At 40.6% G+C, this 20,500-nt stretch overlaps 1 protein-coding gene across 4 annotated transcripts; it reads left to right on the forward strand.

Moving 5' to 3' along the window:
* The first annotated feature begins 207 nt into the window (after positions 1-207).
* On the forward strand, positions 208-19,131 carry ints1 (integrator complex subunit 1). Of its 4 annotated transcripts, none has more exons than XM_032587645.1 (48): positions 208-294; positions 609-730; positions 816-1,106; positions 1,198-1,394; positions 1,760-1,897; positions 1,980-2,139; positions 2,227-2,332; positions 2,463-2,649; positions 3,353-3,498; positions 3,610-3,751; positions 4,134-4,310; positions 4,392-4,500; positions 4,576-4,696; positions 4,787-4,864; positions 4,963-5,120; positions 5,331-5,427; positions 5,518-5,609; positions 5,850-5,910; positions 5,990-6,187; positions 6,278-6,407; positions 6,577-6,756; positions 6,861-7,010; positions 7,099-7,278; positions 7,911-8,015; positions 8,128-8,295; positions 8,386-8,497; positions 8,629-8,787; positions 8,874-9,020; positions 9,104-9,202; positions 9,408-9,532; positions 9,653-9,907; positions 10,001-10,160; positions 10,240-10,371; positions 11,256-11,424; positions 11,638-11,764; positions 11,857-11,972; positions 12,064-12,151; positions 12,266-12,516; positions 15,629-15,758; positions 16,298-16,431; positions 16,533-16,725; positions 16,847-16,971; positions 17,059-17,168; positions 17,302-17,415; positions 17,507-17,577; positions 17,660-17,751; positions 17,858-17,967; positions 18,087-19,131. In XM_032587645.1, the coding sequence occupies exons 2-48, from the start codon at positions 676-678 to the stop codon at positions 18,200-18,202; spliced, it is 6,561 nt and encodes a 2,186-aa protein (XP_032443536.1). In that variant the 5' UTR covers positions 208-294; positions 609-675; the 3' UTR covers positions 18,203-19,131. The 4 variants fall into 4 exon arrangements, with proteins under 4 accessions (XP_032443536.1, XP_032443539.1, XP_032443537.1 ...); XM_032587648.1 differs by having other exon boundaries at positions 11,641-11,764; XM_032587646.1 differs by having other exon boundaries at positions 242-294; positions 612-730.
* Positions 19,132-20,500: the final 1,369 nt, after the last annotated feature.

Below are 20,500 nucleotides of genomic sequence, written 5' to 3' on the forward strand. Positions count from 1 at the left end.
AACTACACATTGAGTAACATTATATTTTGAACGGTTAAGCTTAAGGTTATTTGGGGTTTCTTGGAATGTATTTCAATGTAAACGTAAACTGGCTGTAATATTTATCATTATCACATCATTACCAATATTATTAACAGTAAAGATTAGTAGAAGAGAGCAGAAAATCGGTCTGCGCCGCTTTACTGTTATGACACCACTTTACGCAGGATGGCGGTGTTGGTAATTTTCTTAGATAATGAAAAAGTTACAACAGAAGAAGCCACCATAGCTTACTGGGGTATCTTTATTGAGACGGTAATTTTTATTTTGACATGGAATATTATTCCTTGTCAGAGTTAGTCATTTTCGTAAAGCGTTTATCTTTTTTAAATGTCTTTCTGGTTTTAAGATAAATTAAAAATTGCTTTGATTGTCGTTGATGCTAAAACTTTAGCCCGTTAAGTTAGCTTAAATTGCTAAAGGTAACTGGCTCTGCTTGTGTTTTGTTGTTACTTTGCCACTCCTGTGTGTAATGTGGATGTAATAGAAAGTATAAAGGCTTCATATCGAAACTATTTTAAATCTGTAACACAACCGTGTGCTCTTTGTTTTTACTATTTTATCATTAGAAGGCTCATCGAAAGACAATGTTATTAGCTCATCCTGCTGTTTGAGTTCTTGCACCGGTCTATCAACATGAATCGTCCAAAACCTACAACACTGAGGCGCCCAAGTGCTGCAAAACCGTCAGGTAGCACAATTAAAAAAATCCAGCCTCGATCTGAATTTTGTGTTATGTAAATTATACATGATAAATGTGCCATCTTTTTTCTCAGCCCATCCTCCACCAGGGGATTTCATCGCTCTGGGATCAAAGAGCCAGTCAGGAGAACCCAAAGCGCCTCCTGTCCTCCTAAAACCAGCATCAACTGGTTTACCTGCTGACCGTAAGAGAGAGACCTCCTCTGCTCTGCCCTCCTCATCCAGCTTGTCCACTCTTACCAAGAGGCCCAAATTATCTACTACACCTCCTGTCAGTGCTCTGGGACGCCTCGCCGATGTTGCAGCAGTGGACAAGAGGGCTATATCACCCTCGATAAAGGAGCCTTCAGTGGTACCAATTGAAGGTAAACCACTTGTTTTATGTCGGCACATAATCTGACAGATGAACAGCTAAAATTTCTGTAGTTCCTAACAGATTGCTCCTCATTTGTGCAGTATCTCCAGCCGTTCTGCTGGATGAGATCGAAGCTGCAGAGTCAGATGGAAACGACGATCGTGTCGAGGGATTGCTGTGTGGAGCAGTGAGGCAGCTGAAGATGAACAGAGCCAAACCGGATATCACTCTGTACCTCAGCCTAATGTTTCTTGCCAAAATCAAGCCCAATGTTTTTGCTACTCAAGGAATTATTGAGGTGAGACTCTAGGTGTACACTGTCCAGAGGATCTACTGAATGGAAAGATGGTGTAATAGAATCATATGCATTTCTCAAATTCCACACAGATGAAATTATAAAATTTGACAAATTTTGAAATTCTGCAGTCACACAATTCACTTTCATATCTTTGCCAGGGTGCATCATCACCACCATGTCAAATGTATACAATTAAACCAGAAATTGTTGTACAGTTTGTTTTTTTTCCTCTCTAATTTTCTCTTTTAATTCTAATAAATGAACCAATTATTCATTCAGGAAGTAATTTGACTGTAAACAAATAATCTTATAATTGTTACATTTGGACTAAACTTTTTTTTTACCTGTCTCTCCATTATCACCAGGCGTTGTGCAGCCTCCTGCGTCGGGACGCTTCCATCAACTTTAAAGCAAAAGGCAACAGCCTGGTGTCAGTTCTGGCGTGCAATTTACTCATGGCAGCCTACGAGGAGGATGAGAACTGGCCAGAAATCTTTGTCAAAGTGAGAACATTTGGAAATTTAACTAGCAAAATATAAATATTGACTTAAATTCTTATTGCATGTACTTAACTGCATTTTTTAGGTTTATATTGAAGACTCGCTTGGAGAAAGAATATGGGTTGACAGCTCCCACTGTAAGACTTTTGTCGACAACATCCAGACGGCTTTTGGCACTAAGATGCCACCAAAGAGTATGCTGCTGCAGGCTGACAGTGGTCGCACCCCTGGGGATCTTAGTGCAGGTGGCGTAAATACTCTTTGACCTGGCCAGATCTATGGTTTTTTTTTAACTGACTTCTGATGTCATGTTTTGCTTTTTGATCTGCTAGGTAACAGCCCTCATCCATCAACACCAGATGAAGATGACAGTCAGACTGAATTACTAATAGCAGAAGAGAAACTTAGTCCTGAGGATGAAGGCCAAATTATGCCGAGGTATGACTGATGGCTGTTTTTCTTTGTTTTTATTAGTGTTTTGCACTTAAATAAGCTAAAACATTATTTAAAAAATCTCTTAAATTGCTGTGGTTTTGTTGTCTTTTTCTGATCATATCTCATTTTATAGGTATGAGGAGTTGGCAGAGAGTGTGGAAGACTATGTGCTGGACGTCCTGAGGGATCAGCTGAACCGCAGGCAACCGATGGACAACGTGTCCCGGAATCTGTTGCGTCTGCTCACCGCAACTTGCGGCTACAAAGAGGCCCGTCTTCTGGCCGTGCAGAGGCTGGAGATGTGGCTCCAGAACCCGAAGGTAAGAAATACGCATGAATGCTGGGTAATGTCTTTCACAAAATGAGTTATTTAAAAAAAAAAGCCAAAGGACATAGACTCTTCCTGGTTGAATTGTGATCATTATTTGCTTTGAAGATTTCATTTGTGATGCTGTTGATTTTATCACTTTCATCTGTGAGTCTAAAAAATGTCTGGGCCATTTAGCTTTTTCTGAAAGTCAATGTCAACTCAATATCAACTGTGATCTGGTTATAAAGTTTGACATTTTGCTTTGATGTCCTTAAAGCTGCACTATGTAACTTTTATAAACAATGGGTTTTTTCCCCCCATATTTGTTAAAACTGTCACTATGTTGTGATAGTATAATATGTGACAGATAAGTGAAAAAATCAAGAACCTCTGCCTCCTCCCTGTGGCCCTACTGCCATCTACAGAAATACACCGCTCAGTCAAAAACAATCATTCAGAGCCAGGCGGAGGGTCTTAGTGATGTGTGCAGTGGGAGGATGTGCTGCACACATCTTCCCACTTGCTCTTGGCTGGGCTACACAGACTTGTGCCAGCATGTTGTTGACAAAAGTTACATACCACAGATTAAACCATCAAAAGTTATTGAAAATGAACAAACCACTGTTATGAGTACAGTTGTGTCAATATATTAGAGGCACTCTATTGTCGTTATTTGTAGCTGACAGTTGCTTTTTTTCATCTTGTGCACAAAGCTGACTCGACCCGCTCAGGACCTCCTCATGTCGCTGTGCATGAACTGCAGCACACACGGAGCAGACGACATGGAGGTGATCTCCAGCCTCATCAAGATCCGTCTGAAACCTAAAGTTTTACTGAATCACTATATGCTGTGTGTGAGGTGTGTGTAACTACTCGCTGTCATTCTTCTGACTTGTTACAAAAGTGTCAGTGTTTTTATTTATTTATTTTCTTTCATTTCTTAACATGTACTTTTAATGCTCTTCGCCAGAGAGCTGCTAAACGCACATAGAGACAACTTGGGCACGATGGTGAAGCTGGTGATTTTCAACGAACTTTCTAATGCCAGGAATCCCAACAATATGCAGGTTCTGCACACAGTGCTGCAGCACAGCCCAGAACAAGCACCAAAGGTGAGATTAGACTCATTTAGAGTCACATGGAAACAAATTGAGGGTTCCTATGAGGCAAGGAAAACTACATATTTTTATGTAATTATTTTCATATTTCCTTAGAAGATCAAAAAACAGCTATGTGTATACATGTTAAAACATGGACTCCTGTGGCTTATAGACAAATACAGCCAACAACTTTTTGTTGTTTTTGTTAAAGTTAGTTGGTGTGGCTTATAGTCAGATATGCTCAATAGTCCAGAAATTTATGGTACTTTAAAATTCTAAAATGAAAAAAATTAGAATTTTGAACCTTGAAGGTATTTAATGTTTTTATTTATTTGCAATCAGTTAACGTTTTTTACCTCAAAAGAAATTTATTTTCTTGTCTTTGCATGTGCAGTTCCTGGCGATGGTGTTCCAGGATCTGCTCACCAATAAGGACGACTATCTGCGAGCCTCTCGAGCTTTGCTCAGAGAGATCATCAAACAGACCAAGCATGAGATCAATTTCCAGTCGTTTTGTTTCGGTTTGATGCAGGAGAGAAAAGAGACCAGCTATGTGGACATGGAGTTCAAAGTAAGCAGACGTGACGATCGCCCCGCTCTGCTTTACTTCAGCTGTTTTCTTTATTTATTTAACCTCCATCCTTTGCTGTAGGAGCGCTTTGTGATCCAGGTGACGGATTTACTCACAGTCTCCATGATGTTGGGCATCACTGCTCAAGTTAAGGAAGCTGGCATTGCGTGGGACAAAGGAGAGAAAAAAAGTATGGATTGATGTGATCAATGATGTGTGATCAGCTTTTTGTTGACTTGAACGATTTTTTTTTTTTTTTTCTCAGATCTGGAAGTCCTGAGGTCCTTCCAGAATCAGATTGCTTCCATCCAGAGAGACGCTGTGTGGTGGCTCCACACGGTGGTCCCTACAATCAGCAAAGTGGGCGCAAAAGACTATGTCCACTGGTGAGTGTAAACCTGTCTGATATGTTTACTGTCAAACTAGCTTTGCACTTTACTTTTGTTTCTATTACTTTATCTCCTTCTCGTGTGCAGCCTTCACAAAGTGCTTTTCACCGAGCAGCCTGAGACTTATTACAAGTGGGACAACTGGCCTCCAGAAAGTGACAGGAAGTGAGTTTACTTTTCTGAACGTCGTTTCTGAACGTCTTTTTGTTTCCCAACTGTCTTTAATTGATTTAATGTTTTTTTGTTTTTTTTCTGTTCCTCAGTTTCTTCCTCCGCCTTTGTTCTGAGGTGCCGCTGCTCGAGGACACGCTGATGCGCATCCTAGTCATCGGGCTGTCCCGTGATTTGCCTCTCGGCCCGGCCGATGCCATGGAACTCGCAGATCACCTGGTCAAGAGAGCCGCTGCGGTTCAGTCCGATGGTGAGCGAAGATCCGTTCCAGCTGTTTATTTTACTCTCTGTCAAAATGTCTGGACAGTACTTTAAACACTTGTGCCTCAGCGTAATGTGCCACTTGACTTATTCCGAGAGGAAACTCCTTCATTCATGTTTTATCTTTGTGAGTTGGTTAAGTGGTGATTGTGAAGCATGAGCAAAGCTAATTTTGTTTATCTGGTTTCCTGATAAATAGATCTAGAGGTCCTGAGAGTGGAGAGGATCCAGCTCATTGATGCTGTGCTGAATCTGTGTACATACCACCACCCAGAGAACATTCAGCTGCCAGCTGGGTAGGACATTGGTCTTTTATTGGCTTTGAAAGACACACACTGGGTCACTCAAACACAAACTAAAAATAACTCATGGCTTTGTTGTTTAAGGTACCAACCGCCAAATTTGGCAATATCCACTCTCTATTGGAAGGCATGGCTCCTGCTGTTGGTGGTGGCTGCCTTTAATCCTCAAAAAATAGGTAGAGTAATAGCATGTGTGTAGCAAAGTATTCATCCTTGGACTATTTTCTCACAATACAATAGCAATAAATGCAGGCTACATTTTTCAGATTTTTATCTTTCAGAAATTGTAAACTATGTTGTTTTTTTTTAATTTTCAACTATGCACTAGTTTGTGTTGATTTATCACATACATTGAAGTTATACTCTAGTAATGAACTGTAGTTGTTATGCTCCAACATTTCTTTTTTTTTCTTCAGGCTTGGCTGCTTGGGATGGTTATCCTACCCTGAAAATGCTTATGGAGATGGTAATGACAAAGTAAGTAAAACTTGTAATTTGTAGGAAAATCATTTCCAAGTGAACACCAGCTAAGACTTTTTTCTCTTTTATTTCTCAGTAACTACACTTACCCGCCATGCACCATTGCCGATGAAGACACAAAGACAGAAATGATCAACAGGGAGCTGCAGATCTCCCAGCGGGAGAAGCAGGAGATTTTGGCCTTTGAGAGCCATTTGGCGGCCGCCTCTACGAAGCAGACCATCACAGAGAGCAACAGCTTGCTACTGTCTCAGCTCACCAGCCTGGACCCACAGTAAGATGTTAATTGAGAGATCCAGATTTTTAAGCTTACAATTTTTTTTTTCCCCCTTCTAAAATCCATAATATATGTTTTTGTGTTAAGGGGTCCTCCTCGTCGGCCCCCTCCTCAGGTGCAGGAACAGGTGAAAAGTCTCAACCAGTCGCTCCGCCTCGGTCATCTCCTGTGTCGCAGCCGCAGCCCCGACTTTTTGCTCAACATCATCCAGAGACAGGTGATGGAAACATCCGTATGACACTCGCTTCTGAGTTTTCTGCTGTCTTGAGGACAGTCATAGATCTTAATCCGTAGATTTATCCATACAGCAGCTGCTGTATGGATAAACGTAAGAGGAAATGTGAGTTTTATCTGATTGTTGAAGTTTCTGCTTTTTAATCTGAAAGGCGTCCTCTCAGTCCATGCCCTGGTTGGCCGACCTGGTCCAGTCCAGTGAGGGTTCCCTGGATGTGCTTCCAGTTCAGTGTCTGTGTGAGTTCCTTTTACACGACGCTGCGGATGACAGCCTGCCAGTGGAGGACGACGAAGATGGAGAGAGCAAAGAGCAGAAAGCCAAAAAGAGACAAGTACTTATTTTTCTTTCTTGTACTTACCATCCTGGATTTAAAGTTAATGCATGCTGGATTATACTAAACACAGATTCTTAACTGCTCCTTATTTGTTCTTGTAGCGACAACAAAAGCAGAGGCAGCTGCTTGGACGGCTCCAGGATCTTCTCCTGGGTTCTAAAGCCGATGAACAGACAACCTGTGAAGTTCTGGATTACTTCCTTCGCCGTCTTAGCTCTTCCCAAGCTGCTTCCAGAGTCTTAGCCATGAAGGTACCAAACTAAAACCCAAGTAAAAACTCTTTCTAGTCGCGTTGTGTTGGGGGAACAAATTAAGTTCCTATATTTTATGTATACGCAGGGTTTGTCTTTGGTGCTGAGCGAAGGAGGCTTAAAAGATGGAGAGGAGCGAGAGCAGCCCATGGAGGAAGACTCTGCAGATGCCGAGCTTCTGCCTGGTTACCAGTGGCTCCTGCAGGACCTCCCGAAGCTCCCCCTGTTCGACAGCGTCCGTGGCATGACGTCCACCGCCCTGCAGCAGGTCAGTCCGAATCAACGACGAGCTTGTGTCATTTGTGGAGCTTTTTTCCAGATTTTCATGGGTTCTTGAAATTCTTGAGAATGCTTGAGTTTTTATAAGATGCTTTCAAGGTTTGGAAAGCGCTTGATTTCTGTAGATAGTCCTTGAAAGTGCTCGATATTCCATTTGTACCGTTTTGAAAAAGAAAAGACTGTTTAAAGAAAGTCAAGTGATGATTCATATTGTGTTTAAGCATTTAATTTGAGAAGGTAGGTAATTTATCTCAACACAAACAGATTTGTTCAATGTAATGCATATTTATTATTATTCCTAATGGCTCAAGTGATATGCGTATAAGAGAGAGAGACTTTTCAAAACATAACATTTTGTTATATTTTAGTTTACCTTGTCCATACAGTGTGGAATACCATCACAAGACATTATCAGCAGTAATAACTGTTGTCATACAATAATGAATTGAAATTGTCTTCTTTAGATTGTATTGTTTTTATCTCCAAAGTGTGGTTCTTTAAAAGGTTGAAAACATGCCTTGAAAATGCTTAAAAAATGCCTGAATTTTATACTTTTTGGGAAAAGTGTACAAACCAATTGTTTTCTCCTAACAATTGATTATTTTTTTTGCTTTCTTAAAGGCCATTCACATGGAAACAGATCCTCAGACCATCAGCGCATACCTCATCTACCTTTCCCAGCATGCTCCGATAGAGGAGCAGGCAGCTCATAATGACCTCGCGCTGGTAATCAAAGCAAGTTGCTTGCATCTTCTCCTGCCTCCGCTTCTATTTCCCAGAGGAGTGCTGACAGCTTTTTTTTTTTTTTTCCCCTCTCTCGCTGTCTTTCTTCTTCCAGGACATTGCCCGACTCATTGTGGAGCGTTCCACCATCATGAACAATTTGTTTTCCAAACACTCCAGCAGACCTGAGTCCGACGCAGTGCTCTCTGCTTTCCTCACTATATTTTCTACGTACATCAAGAGGATGAGGAAGACGAAGGAGGGCGAGGATCTGTACAGCTGGGTGAGACGAACAATTAACACAAAGTGAAACCGCTTCTTCAAACTTTGTAACAGATCTCAACGTTGATTTTATTTTAATTTTCTTTCCCAGTCAGAGTCTCAGGACCAAGTGTTCCTCCGCTGGACGACAGGAGAGACGGCCACGATGCACATTCTTGTTGTCCATGCAATGGTCATCTTGCTAACGCTGGGACCACCCAAAGGTAGACTAGCTTACTTTAGGTTTGCTTTGTTAAAGAAGATAGAAGAACAGAGTGTCCGTGCAAACAATTTTTACATTTTTGACTTTGCTTGATTGTAATACAACAGGATCCCCTTTGTAATTTTCATACAGGAGAGAGTGATTTTTATGCTCTGTTGAACATCTGGTTTCCTGAGAAGAAACCTCTGCCTACTGCCTTCCTGGTCGACACTTCGGAGGAGGCTCTGCTGCTGCCGGACTGGTTGAAACTGAGGATGATCCGTTCAGAGGTCTCTCGATTAGTAGATGCAGGTAAAATGTAAAATTACAACATTACCTTCCACGGGAGAGTTTTTTTTTTTTACATGAACCAAACATTGTGTTGTTTTTTTTTTCAGCTTTACAGGACTTGGAGCCTCAGCAGCTGCTGCTGTTTGTCCAGTCATTTGGCATTCCCGTCTCCAGCATGAGTAAACTCCTGCAGTACCTGGATCAGGCCGTCTCTCATGATCCAGAGAGTCTGGAGCAAAACATCATGGACAAACGTAAGGTTTTTCTCCAGATGTTCTTCTTTTCAAACGTTAATGCAGTTAAAATTGTCATAATGTGTTTATTTCTTCAACAACAGACTACATGGCTCATCTGGTTGAGGTGCAGCATGAGAGAGGGGCCACTGGGGGCCACACTTTCCATGCTTTGCTTAGCTCATCCCTTCTGCCACGCAGAGGTCAGTTACTTTATCTCCCAGATTCTTATTGTTTTTATGCTGGACATAAAAACAATATGTTCAGCAAATTATTACATAGCTGTAATAATTTGAGTTTAATCAGCAAAACTATATTATGTCATTAAACTTCCACATACTTAGGTAATTTATAAACCACAGGATACAAATTAGGTTTTGTGATTCCTAAATACTTTCTTCTTGGCAGATTCATTGGAAACTAACAAGGCAAAAGTTACTGTGGAAACGACTCACAGCTCAGTAAAGATGAGAGCGGCCACTCAGCTTCCACCAGTCGGGCCTGAGGATGACCTCACCGGCATGTTGCTTCAGGTCTTCCTTTCTTTTGGTTTTCTAAACAACTTCCCTAACCACTTTTTGTTTCTTTGTTGTCGTCCATGAAGTTGTTAAGTACGTATATAAAACTGATTGGTTTATTTGTGTCTTCGCCAGATTTTCCCGATAAAGGTGGACCCTCGTTGGCACGGGCCTCCTCCCAGTCAGCTCTCTCTCACCTTGCAGCAGGCGTTGGCTAAGGAGCTGATGCGGGCCAGGCAGGGGCAGATTCAGCAGGGGGGTCTGGCCTTTCGTCTCCTGCAGGCTGTTGCAGCTCTGCTCACTTCCACCCATGCAGGGCCGATTGTGATGTCAATGCACCGCAGCCATGCGCTCTCCTGTCCTCTAATGCGCCAACTACATCTGTACCAGGTGAAAGATGTGAACACACCAGACAGTGTGTAACCGTCTTCCTGCTTGATATAATAGTTTTGTCTGATTTTGTTTCATCCTGTGCCACTGCAGCGCCTCGTTTCCCAGGACATTGCTTTCTCCTCTCTATTCCTAAAAGTCGTCGTCGAGATGTTGATGTGGTTGGACAACCCGACTCTGGAAGTCGGACCTCTGAAGTCCCTTCTCAAGACCTTCGCTGGTCAGAGCACTCACATTCAACGACACAGTGATGGTGAGAATACTTTGTCTTTTTATATGCTGGTGGATTGATGTTTGCATGAATAACTTTATGCGTGTTTGCTGCTTTGCAGTGAGAACAGGTTTCATCCATCTGGCCGAAGCGTTGGCGTACCGCAGAGACCCCGAGGTGCCGCTAAGAGCTGTCATGGCGATGCTGAAAGCCGGAGAACGATGCAACGCTGAACCTGAGCTCATTGGCAAAGGTATCAATGGTGCTAAGGGACAATAAACGAATCCTTAAAGCTGTTTATTGTGTATACACAATGCTCTGACATTGCCATTCTTTCATTAGAGCCTTTATATGCAAAAGAATTTTGTCTGAATTCTGGCTGAAAGTTGAAGTTTATCTATTTCTCACTTTGAAATTTTGCTTGCAATTATTTTAGTAATCGATTAAGAAATTATTCTGATCATTAATCACATAAAAAAATCATCACATTCACCAAAACATTAAAAGATGCAAATAAACAATTTGATTCCTTTTTTGAAATAAGAATTAATTTATTTTTTTTGCCTAAAATGCAAAACAACATTCTTTTGATGTGAACTTGATCATTTGTTGCCAAGGGTCCATCCACTGCTAAAAAATATTTTTAACATCAACATGTGAAGAGCTCAGCATTAATACAGTGTAGCATTCATTTTGTTTGACAATTATTTGGATTAACTGATATTTGGGTAGCAAAAGGTGCTTAATAAGATTGTTTTTACATAATTCATATGCCACCTGAGTTCAGGATAGAACATATTTACAGACAAATGTTTTTCATCTTAACTGAAAAATGTTTATTTTTTTACACCGTTTTGGCCAAATTACTGCTCTGACTGTGTTGTCCAGCAAATGACCTTTTTCTGCTTGTGTGCACTCCAGTTAATGATCAGGCAATAATTAAAAGAGCTGACGATTATTTCAATAATTGACTTATCACAATTAATCGTGATTTATCGTTTCAGCCCTAATGCAATTAATAGAAGAAGGCAAAGCCGTAGCCTAATGGCATCTCAAACTTATGTTTAATTCCATGTATCAGGTTAAAGCTTAGTGGTTGTTTCTGTTAATTTAACCCTTCTGTCCTATTTCTGTTAGTGTTAAAAGGGCTGATGGAGGTAAAGTCACCATATTTGGAGGAGCTCCTGTCGCTGCTGATGACCGTTGGCACTCAGAATGGGGCAGCTGGCCCTGTAGCCATGGTGATATCCCTGCTCCTCCAGGAAGGCGAAGAGAGACCAGGGAAAAAGGAAGTGGAAACGAAGAGGTGAGCACTGTAGCTGTTTATCCCGTTTGGTTTCCATAAGAAATGTTTATGTCTAACTGAACCAAATGAGAGACACACCTGACAGAGACAGAACCAGCAGAACTACACCTGCTGTGTGTCTTCTTGTACTTTTAAGCTGCTATTGGGTCTTGCCTAATTGATTTAGCAGATTTATAAGTTTAGTAGCTAACCTCTCCGTTTGCCCTTCCTCAGCAGTTGTGAGGTAACTAAGTCAGGACTGAACTCCGGCCTGCTGGTTGATTGGCTGGAGCATCTCGACCCTGAAGTTACTTCAGTGTGCCCAGACCTGCAGCAGAAGCTGCTTTTTGCCCTCAACAAGGTAAAATCAAATTTGTACAGAAACTTTCCTACTTTTGGTCAAATGACAGAATAATATGCTGCATTAATGATCCATTTTTTTGTGCGTTTTAGGCACGAGGGACCCCTGCTTACAGACCTTATCTTTTGGCCTTGCTTACTCACCAGTCCAACTGGTCCACCCTGCTGCAGTGCATCAGCGCTCTTCTCTGCAAGCACAGAGACTACAAGTACAATTCATCTGCAATATCCTTTGTGACATACATAATATATAATAAATTACAAATGACTAAAATAATTAAATCTTTTTATTTTTGTTAGACTGGATCCGTCATCAGCCCTAGACTTCCTCTGGGCATGCAGTCATATTCCACGCATCTGGCAAGGACGTGACCAGAAGATTCCTCATGTAACTTTAAACTGTTGCATTCACACTTTCCTGATGACTTCGTGTTGTTTCTGTTGAAAACAAGGTGATTCATTTTGATCTGCTGAGGCTGATGACTTGTATTTGGTTCTGCAGAAGAAAACAGAAAAGTTCGTACTGCGACTGAGCTCCGAGGAGCTCATCAGCCTGGTGGACCTGATCTTGTCGGAATCAAAGCTCAGTAGCGTCAACTCACCCAGCGATGGTAGAAGCGGCCTGGACCAGGCTTCCTGTTCCCTTATCCAATCCAGACTTCCTCTCCTTCACTCCTACTGTGATGGGTCCCTCGAAAACATCAAGAAAGTATCCGAATACCTCATTAACTGCACAAAGAAGTGGGATGACAGGTAAGGTTTAATTTCACACCTGTAGTTTTTTTTTTTTTTTTGCTTTGGTTTGAATCAGTTAATAAGTTTAACTTGTAACTTTTTCCAGTGGTTCAGTTTGTTTTCACTCAAAGAAAACTTTAAGCAGACCTAAATTTGTCACTAAAAGCAAAGTGTGAACGTTCAGTCTGTTTATTGGTCAGATGTGTCCAGGGTGAGAGAACCAAGTGTAAACACAGAAAGCAGATTCTGTCTTCCAAGCCAGTGTAAAACAAAGAAGTTAATTTTATTGTATTATTTCAGGCAAAATTGTCTGAGAAGACATTTTGAAAGTTGAATAGGGCTTTATGCTTCAAGGGAAAAAAATGCAGAGCCATTGTTCATTAGTTTGTTTTGTAATTCATTCTGAATGCAGCGCAAACCCGGCCACAGGAAGGCGTTTTGCTCAAACTTGCTGCGCAGATCTGGGAGCTGAGTCAGATCCGTGTTGGTTCATGCTCGCTCTCACTCTCACTCCTGGTGAGAACCAAAGTTGGTTTTAAACTGATGTGATACCTTGGGTGTAAAAAACACCTTAAGAGTTAAAGTGTGTGCGTATTTAAAGAGATTTAAAGAAGAATCCTTGAAATACCAACTGTTAACTAATAATTAAACACAAAAGTCAATGGATGTCAAAACTAAACAGAAAAATTTATCACTTAAGAACATTTACTGAATAATTTTACATTCATAAAAAATGTTTATGATGGGTAATATGGGGGTGCTGTGGTGGCGCATAAGCAAAGCACGACCCACGTATTGAGGCCTTACTCCTCATGGCAATGGTCGCAGGTTCGATTCCCGGCCTAGTGACATTTGCCACATGTCTTCCCCTTTTCTCATTACAAAAAAACCTTAAAAAAAAAAAAGAATAATATAGCTTAAAGAGGCAGAACTTTAAGGTAATTCCTCAAAGTTTTGGTAAATGTTGACATAATAGCATCATGATGCTAATTTGCTGTTCATCAGCATCCAAACTGTTCTCTGTTGGACTGAGATCTGGTGCCTGTAGAGGCCATCAGAGTGCTGTGAACTCCTCATCATGTTCAAGAAATCAGTTTGAAATGATTTGAGCTTTGTGACACGGTGCATTATCCTGCTGGATGAAGTCATCAGCAGAGGGAACAGTATGGTCTGTGGTGTTGAGGAGCCCATAGTGTGCCAAGAAAATATCCCCAACACCATTACACCACCCAGGCTGGACCACTGATACAGGACTGGGCGAATCAATGCTTTTGCTTCAAGTTCTTATTTTACAAGTTTAATGTTGCACCTGAAACCGATATTCAGCAGACGAGGAAGTGTTTTCAATCGGTAGTTGTCCGATTTTTCTGAACTGGACTGGACATTTTGTCTCTTTCAGACCAATTTCTGTAAATCTGAGAGATGTTTGCGTATGAAAGTACCAGTAGAATAGAGGTTCTACAACACACACAGCAGCCTGTGTGTATCAACAGCCATACCATCCTGGTAACCATGTACGCATGGGGAGAACATGCAAAGAACATGCAGACTTAATGCAGGGTGGGATTTAAATCAAAAACAGTTCTGGCAACTGCACCACCATGCAGCCTGAAATTTGACTAATTTGTTTCATAAAGGCAAAATAGTGCAGCGGTAATTAGTGTTTATTCTAGTGCTCAATCATTTCCTCAAAATATCTTCAAATAATGTGAAATGTTTTATTTTCTTATGTTGCACTGATAGACTTGAGCTAAATTGCACCAGATTTTCCTTCTCCGCACAGAGGAACTTTTTAGACTCCCCCTGTCACCCACAATGCTTTGGACCAGGGAGAACTCGATAATTAGGTCTATTGGTGTGAAATTAAAACCAGCAGAAGTCGTCTGTAGTGTGATCTCTTTAAAAGCTCAGTGTATTATAATGAAGGCAAGAGGATTAAGGCTGAAGCTCTAAACTTGCCTGTGTTGTGAATTCCTGCTCTGACTTAGCTGTCAGAGATCAGGGTGCAACTCTTTGTGGAGGCAAACCCTTCTTTCATGAACATGTCTCTGCTTATTAAACCACTTTAATGAGGAAACTTTGGCCAAGGTCAGGCAAAATTAGCTTCAGAATTACAGTATTTTAAGTAGCACTAAGCTTCCTGGTAAAATACTTGCAAGTGGGAACATGGCAGCATAAAACACACTGAAAGTAAAGCGGTTTCAGCCTTGTGTTGGCTAAACATTTGAGGCTATGTAAAGCATTCTTATTCGGGGAGCTTTCTGTCAGATAAGCTGGTGTTTATTCCAATTACTCCCAAACTGGTAACAACCAGCAAACTCTTTGCTCCTGTTCAAGGTCGCTGTGATTTGCTTTAAAGCATGGCTGTAATAAACTCCTCATTTAGCAGAGACTGCATCATACGAGTGTGACAAGGGCCTTATCCAGTAAGAGGATTTGGTGGAACTGCAGTGACTTAAATGCAAATACTTTTGAATTACATTATGTTATTTATTCTCGTTGCGTGAATTGATGTTGCTAGTCGACCGAAACAAAAAGGAGGTTTTGTAGTGCTTCCTGATCTCTGGAAAATCAGATCTGATTATTGTTCATTTTAAAAAGATAAAGCTGAGTAAAACTTTAGGAAAAATGACTGTTTTAATTGTTTGGAGGATGTTCACATCCTTTAACGCATCTTCATTGCATTTTGCGACTAGAGTTAGATGTTAACTAGCTGCTAATATATCCTAGCTAGATACCAGTTTTTGCATCTATCATGTGTACGGCTGGACAATGTTTATTTTTTGCCACTGGTTCACTTCAGTTACCAGCCCATATATGAGCCAATGGGATCCCCCAGTTATCTCCTATATTCACAGTTTTTTCAGTCTTACATTTAATTCAAGCTGGCCTTAAAAAGTTCTTTAAAAGTCTTAAATTTGACTTGCTAAAGTCTCCAGTTGCCCTGATTCTGAGGTGTCAGTACATCAGCAGCATTAATCCCATTTGGGTTATTGTAGCTTTGCTGTTGATACTCTGGCAGACTCAGTTTCTTGTAATGGAACCACAACAAAGTTGCTTGTTTCGTGTTGATTTATTTGTCTTCTAAATGTAGTGGACAGATCTCTATTTGAATTTTTTTTTTCATCAGTGCAATGAGTAAGTGGTGCCAGAACCTGCTGCTGCAAATCTATCTCCACTTCCCTGAGGTCATCCAGCATGTGACCCTGCCTGGAGACACGTTCAGCAGCGGCGGGGCTGCAGACGGTAGCAGCTGCAAGGTAAAAATGTCCCTCCTGCTTCATGTGCTACAGATTCAACAGTTTCTTGAGCAATTTTGTGCTAGGTTTGTTCTGCTAAGTATAAAAGACTCCTTATGTACTGCATTAATATTAACACAAATGTGTTGATGTACTCATAGAAACTGGTTCTCACACAAAGACCTACACAACAATTGGAATTAGTGTAGTTGACATCAAGTACTTTAAGAACCCTTCAGTTTTTACTTTATTTGAGATTACAACCTTAATCATGGATCTATCAATGCAATTTATTGCCTGTGATTAATATCTGCTGAAGTTAACAGTTAATGTAACGGAAAGTTCACTCAAATAAGTTTTGTGTTGTAATCAGTGGAAGACTACAACACAAACTCAACAGATCAGGCCTTACAGAAAATCAGAAATCTCAATCAACCTGTAAAAACCTGATTGGTGCATTTCTAGTTTTTCTTGTTTGCTAAATATTTTCAATAATGAATTAAATCAATTTTTAACTTCTGTACTATGCCATAAATACTTTGTGATTTTCTGTTTCTCAGCTGGATGTCCTGGTTCATCGCCTTGTGACGCTGCTTGCTGATGTCGGCGACTCCAAGTCTGCTGAGGGTCGTGTCTCTGATGCCAACCTTGCCTGTAGGAAGCTGGCTGTGTCGCATCCTGTTCTTTTACTCAGGTAGGTTACAATAAAACATTTTTAAATCTTTTAGATTTTCTACTTTTTTAAAGGACAGTTTGAAATGGTTACTGGTCCCATCTGCTCCGTTTGTCCCACAGACACCTCCCCATGATTGCAGGACTCCTACATGGTCGCATTCACCTGAACATGCTGGAGTTCCGTCAGCAAAACCACATGATGTTCTTTAGCAACGTTCTTGCCATCTTGGAACTCCTGCAACCACTTGTTTTTCACAGTGACCACCAGAGGGCGCTTCAAGACTGCCTACTGTCATTTATGAAAGTCCTTCAGGTGCTCAAATCATTTATTTTCCCTTTAAGGGGATTCCAAAATTAAGGCAAACAAAACTTATTTTACTGAATGAAATGTCTTAAATTTTTTTTTATGTCATGTTTTTTTTTTTTTTTTGTAGAACTTTCAGAGGAGTCGTTTTCCGCTGATCTTCATTAATAAGTTTCTGCAGTTTACACAGAAGTACATAACACACGACGCTGCAGCTGCCATTCCTTATTTACAGAAACACTCTGACATTTTGCAGTAAGTCCGAAGTGCCTCTTATAAGACGATGGTTTCAAACACTGCTGGAGATCTTAAGGAAAATTTATTTTTCTTCCTTTTTTTAAGGAGTCTGTGTGCAGAAAATCCAGATCTGGTTCAGCTAAAATCTCTACTCGCTGGACTCACTTTGCCAGTGAAAAGCTCCTCTGCAGACGTCACAACAGAAGAGAAAGATGGTGAGCACCTTTGTGTCCAATTAGGTTACTTTTTAAAGAGTAAAACATTTACTAATTTTTAAGCATTGGATACATTTCCAGCTCAATTTTTTTTGCTTCTCATTCCCGACTGATTTTTCTGCTTACATTGCAGATGACTTGTCTGCCGGCTCTTTGCCCCTGGTCAACATATCTGCTCCGTTTACACTGAGCGCTGCAGATATGACCATGTACTTGAAGAAGATGTCAAAGGGAGAAGCAGTGGAGGGTGAGAACCATACTGCTGCGGCGGTTTCACCCGAACATGAACCGTTTTCATCTGTAGTGACTAATCGAGTGAATATTACCATCTGCTGCAGATGTGCTAGAAGTGTTGACAGAGGTGGATGAGAAGTCGAGGAGGAGTCCAGAAATCATACAGTACTTCACCGTGAGTCACAAGGAAAAAGTCAACTCTGATCCGTGTCGCTGTGTGTAACGCGTCAATCACAGCTTTGTGTGGCTGTTTGCAGAACGACCTGCAGAGACTGATGACATCGTCTGAGGAGTTGAGTCGGAACATGGCCTTCAGTCTGGCCCTGCGCTGCATTCAGAATAATCCCAGGTGAGTTGGAAACATATCTGTTTTGCATTGAGTAAGCTTAAGAGTTAGTGCTGGGTTTTTTTTAGGTTTACTTTGAATAAATATAGTTTTTCTTTCTTTCCTGTAGCTTGGCGACAGACTTCCTACCAACTTTCATGTACTGCATAGGGAGTGGTAACTTTGATGTGGTGCAGACTTCTCTAAGGAATCTTCCAGAATACGTACTAGTCTGTCAAGGTAACGAGCTAAAGTTTGTAGGAGGTGGTTTAGAAGTTTAAAAACCCGTCCAGCCCATCTTTGAAGAAAATAGTGAAACTTCTATCACTGCAATGAACTGTTGTCTGTTGTCTTTGCAGAACATGCTGATATTTTGCTCCACAAGGCCTTTTTGGTTGGTATCTATGGGCAAATTGACACCAGCTCAGTCATCTCGGAGTCCATGAAGGTGCTTCATATGGAATCAACAACTTAACTGCGACTTTCAGTCTGTCTAAAAATAGCGTCAGTCTATCTCACATTAAAGATTCTCCCCTAAATCATTTAAGTTCTGAATAAATTGTTGACCTTTTGTGGTTTGCTGTAAAAACAGTGAAAACAATTGAAGTGTTAGATGTAAGCCACTCCACTTTCATTTTATATTGCATATTTTAGGCAATATAATAAATTTGATTTGAGTATTAATGATATATAGTAAGTATAATTCAGTCCTGTTATCTTACACTCCATTGAAAATCTGCTACAACTCAATTTAGAATTGAATGTGAAAAGGTAAATAAAACATAATCCAGTTAGAGGAACTTTTTGCCATTTGTGAAGTTAAGTTGAATCAGAAACATTATTACTTTACTTCCTCTCTTCATCACACCACTTTTGCTAACTTTGTTTTGGCTTCATATTTTTAATAGGTGGAAAATACTGCACAGTAAGTTTAGATTACCACTGGGTAACTGAGCAATGTGACTTTTTATGTTTTTATTATTTTAAATGTGGAATTTATTAAAAGATTATTCTGAATGTGTCACAAAAAAGCTTTTATTAATTGACACATTCCTTCTACTAATCGGCACGTTTTCAAACATGTCTGATATCCATAAAACTCAGAGGCCAAAATAGAAAGTGTTACCTTTCAAAACGATTTGGTAAATTAATCTGAACTTCTATATGTGAGCCGCTTTGATGTGAATTAAAACATTCTTGAAATACCGATCTTTAATTTTTCTTATTTCAACAATCTAAAAGTGAAAGGTGTTACATTTCAGAAGATAATTTTTGCTCTGTGAAAACTCAGACTTCTATTTTACTATTGAAACAAGAACCCATTAATTGTCCTGGATAATTCATCACCTCAAATTTGACAATTAAATGACTAAAGATTTAGTTTTATTCTGATCCTGATAAAAAAACAAAACTGAAGACGGCTGTCGGTTTCAGAGACCAGCTTTTCAGCTGGAGTTGACAAATTAAGGGTAAATGCTCGTGGTGTAACGGAAACCACTTTGCCATGAAAGTATGGGCTGTTTTTTCTAAGTCTGAGTTAAAAAAAAAAAGCTTCATAACAAAGTCAGAAGAAACAGTTAACTGTCTGCTGTAAGCATGCGGGTGAACACAGAAAGTGGATCTCACTCCATTGACGGTTAATTAACCATGGCGATAACTGGTGACAATCACACAGACCAAAATGGTCTTTGGAAAGTGTAGCGTTTCAGAGCGCTGTGATCCCGGTGTGGTATGTAGCAGGACACGGAGACGAAGGCCAAGCTAAAAAAGATGTTGACGTTCCCAAACCGGTGGGTCAGTGCATTTTGTCAGAAAATTATTGCGGAAAAATACATCAGATGATTGAAACGAGGATTCCATCGTAGCATTTTCTGTTAAAAATGCAGCTGTGAACACATTTAAATGATGGGAAAAATCTCCCTCTAATTAAAATGCATCTTCAGATCCTTTCCTGTATATAAAACCCAATCATGTCCTTCACAGCCGTATCTGCTCATCTCTCACCGCTTCTTTTGTTTCATGTGTTAATTGCACCTGCATGGTGTCCAGTGACCAGCCAAAAAGCTCTGTTTATGGTTATCAATCAACCAACTTACACAAGTCGTAGCAGCTTGGGGCCTTGGTGGGGCGCCAGCATCCCATTGGCTGGACATCAGTGAGGCGGAACAGGGATGAGTGACAGTTAACAAGGAAGTGGAAGGGGGGTAACGGGGGTGCCCAGACTACTGACAAGCTAACAACCTCTACCTTTATTTATCTTAATAGGGCGGATGCCCTCAAATGCATCTGTTTATTTGTCTATGTTGAAGATATTCATTGGCAAGCGTACGTGCTTCACGTATCAAGTTGAATTTATGAAGTAAAAAGAAACGACAAAATGTGAAAATTTAAAAGGCTCAAAAAATTTAAGTTTCAAATTATTTCAAACGTGAAATTTAGAGCAATTGAAAGGCAGAGAGTTTTAAACTGGAAGTTGGTTATAGCAGTAAACATCTGTTTTTGGTTCTTTGTCGAGGTCTTCTCTGTTTTAACAAACTAAAAGTTTAAAGCTGTTGGGGCACATTAAGTATCTCATTTTTCTTAAAACTGAAGTTACTTTGCTGAGTTTACTTGAAGTGTGAAAATGGACAGTGAGTGAGCAGAAAGCAGGAATGCGACCAGCAGAGGCTTCTCTGCGTCTCCAGAAGGGGCCCTGATGTGCCGCTACCTGCCCATGCACATCTGTCCGCTCTCCGTCTTCCTCTCAATGGCACCCTCGCCTTAGATCATCTCC

Source organism: Xiphophorus hellerii, chromosome 16 (genome assembly GCF_003331165.1).
Source record: "Xiphophorus hellerii strain 12219 chromosome 16, Xiphophorus_hellerii-4.1, whole genome shotgun sequence".
Classification (NCBI taxonomy): Eukaryota; Metazoa; Chordata; class Actinopteri; order Cyprinodontiformes; family Poeciliidae; genus Xiphophorus; species Xiphophorus hellerii.

Excerpts from the sequence above, each read along its gene's own strand:
- ints1 (XM_032587645.1), top strand. The coding sequence starts at position 676 with ATGAATCGTCCAAAACCTACAACACTGAGGCGCCCAAGTGCTGCAAAA. Across the intron at positions 8,296-8,385 it reads GCGAGGATCTGTACAGCTGG|TCAGAGTCTCAGGACCAAGT; the intron begins GTGAGACGAACA and ends TTTCTTTCCCAG. Across the intron at positions 17,416-17,506 it reads AAAGGGAGAAGCAGTGGAGG|ATGTGCTAGAAGTGTTGACA; the intron begins GTGAGAACCATA and ends CATCTGCTGCAG.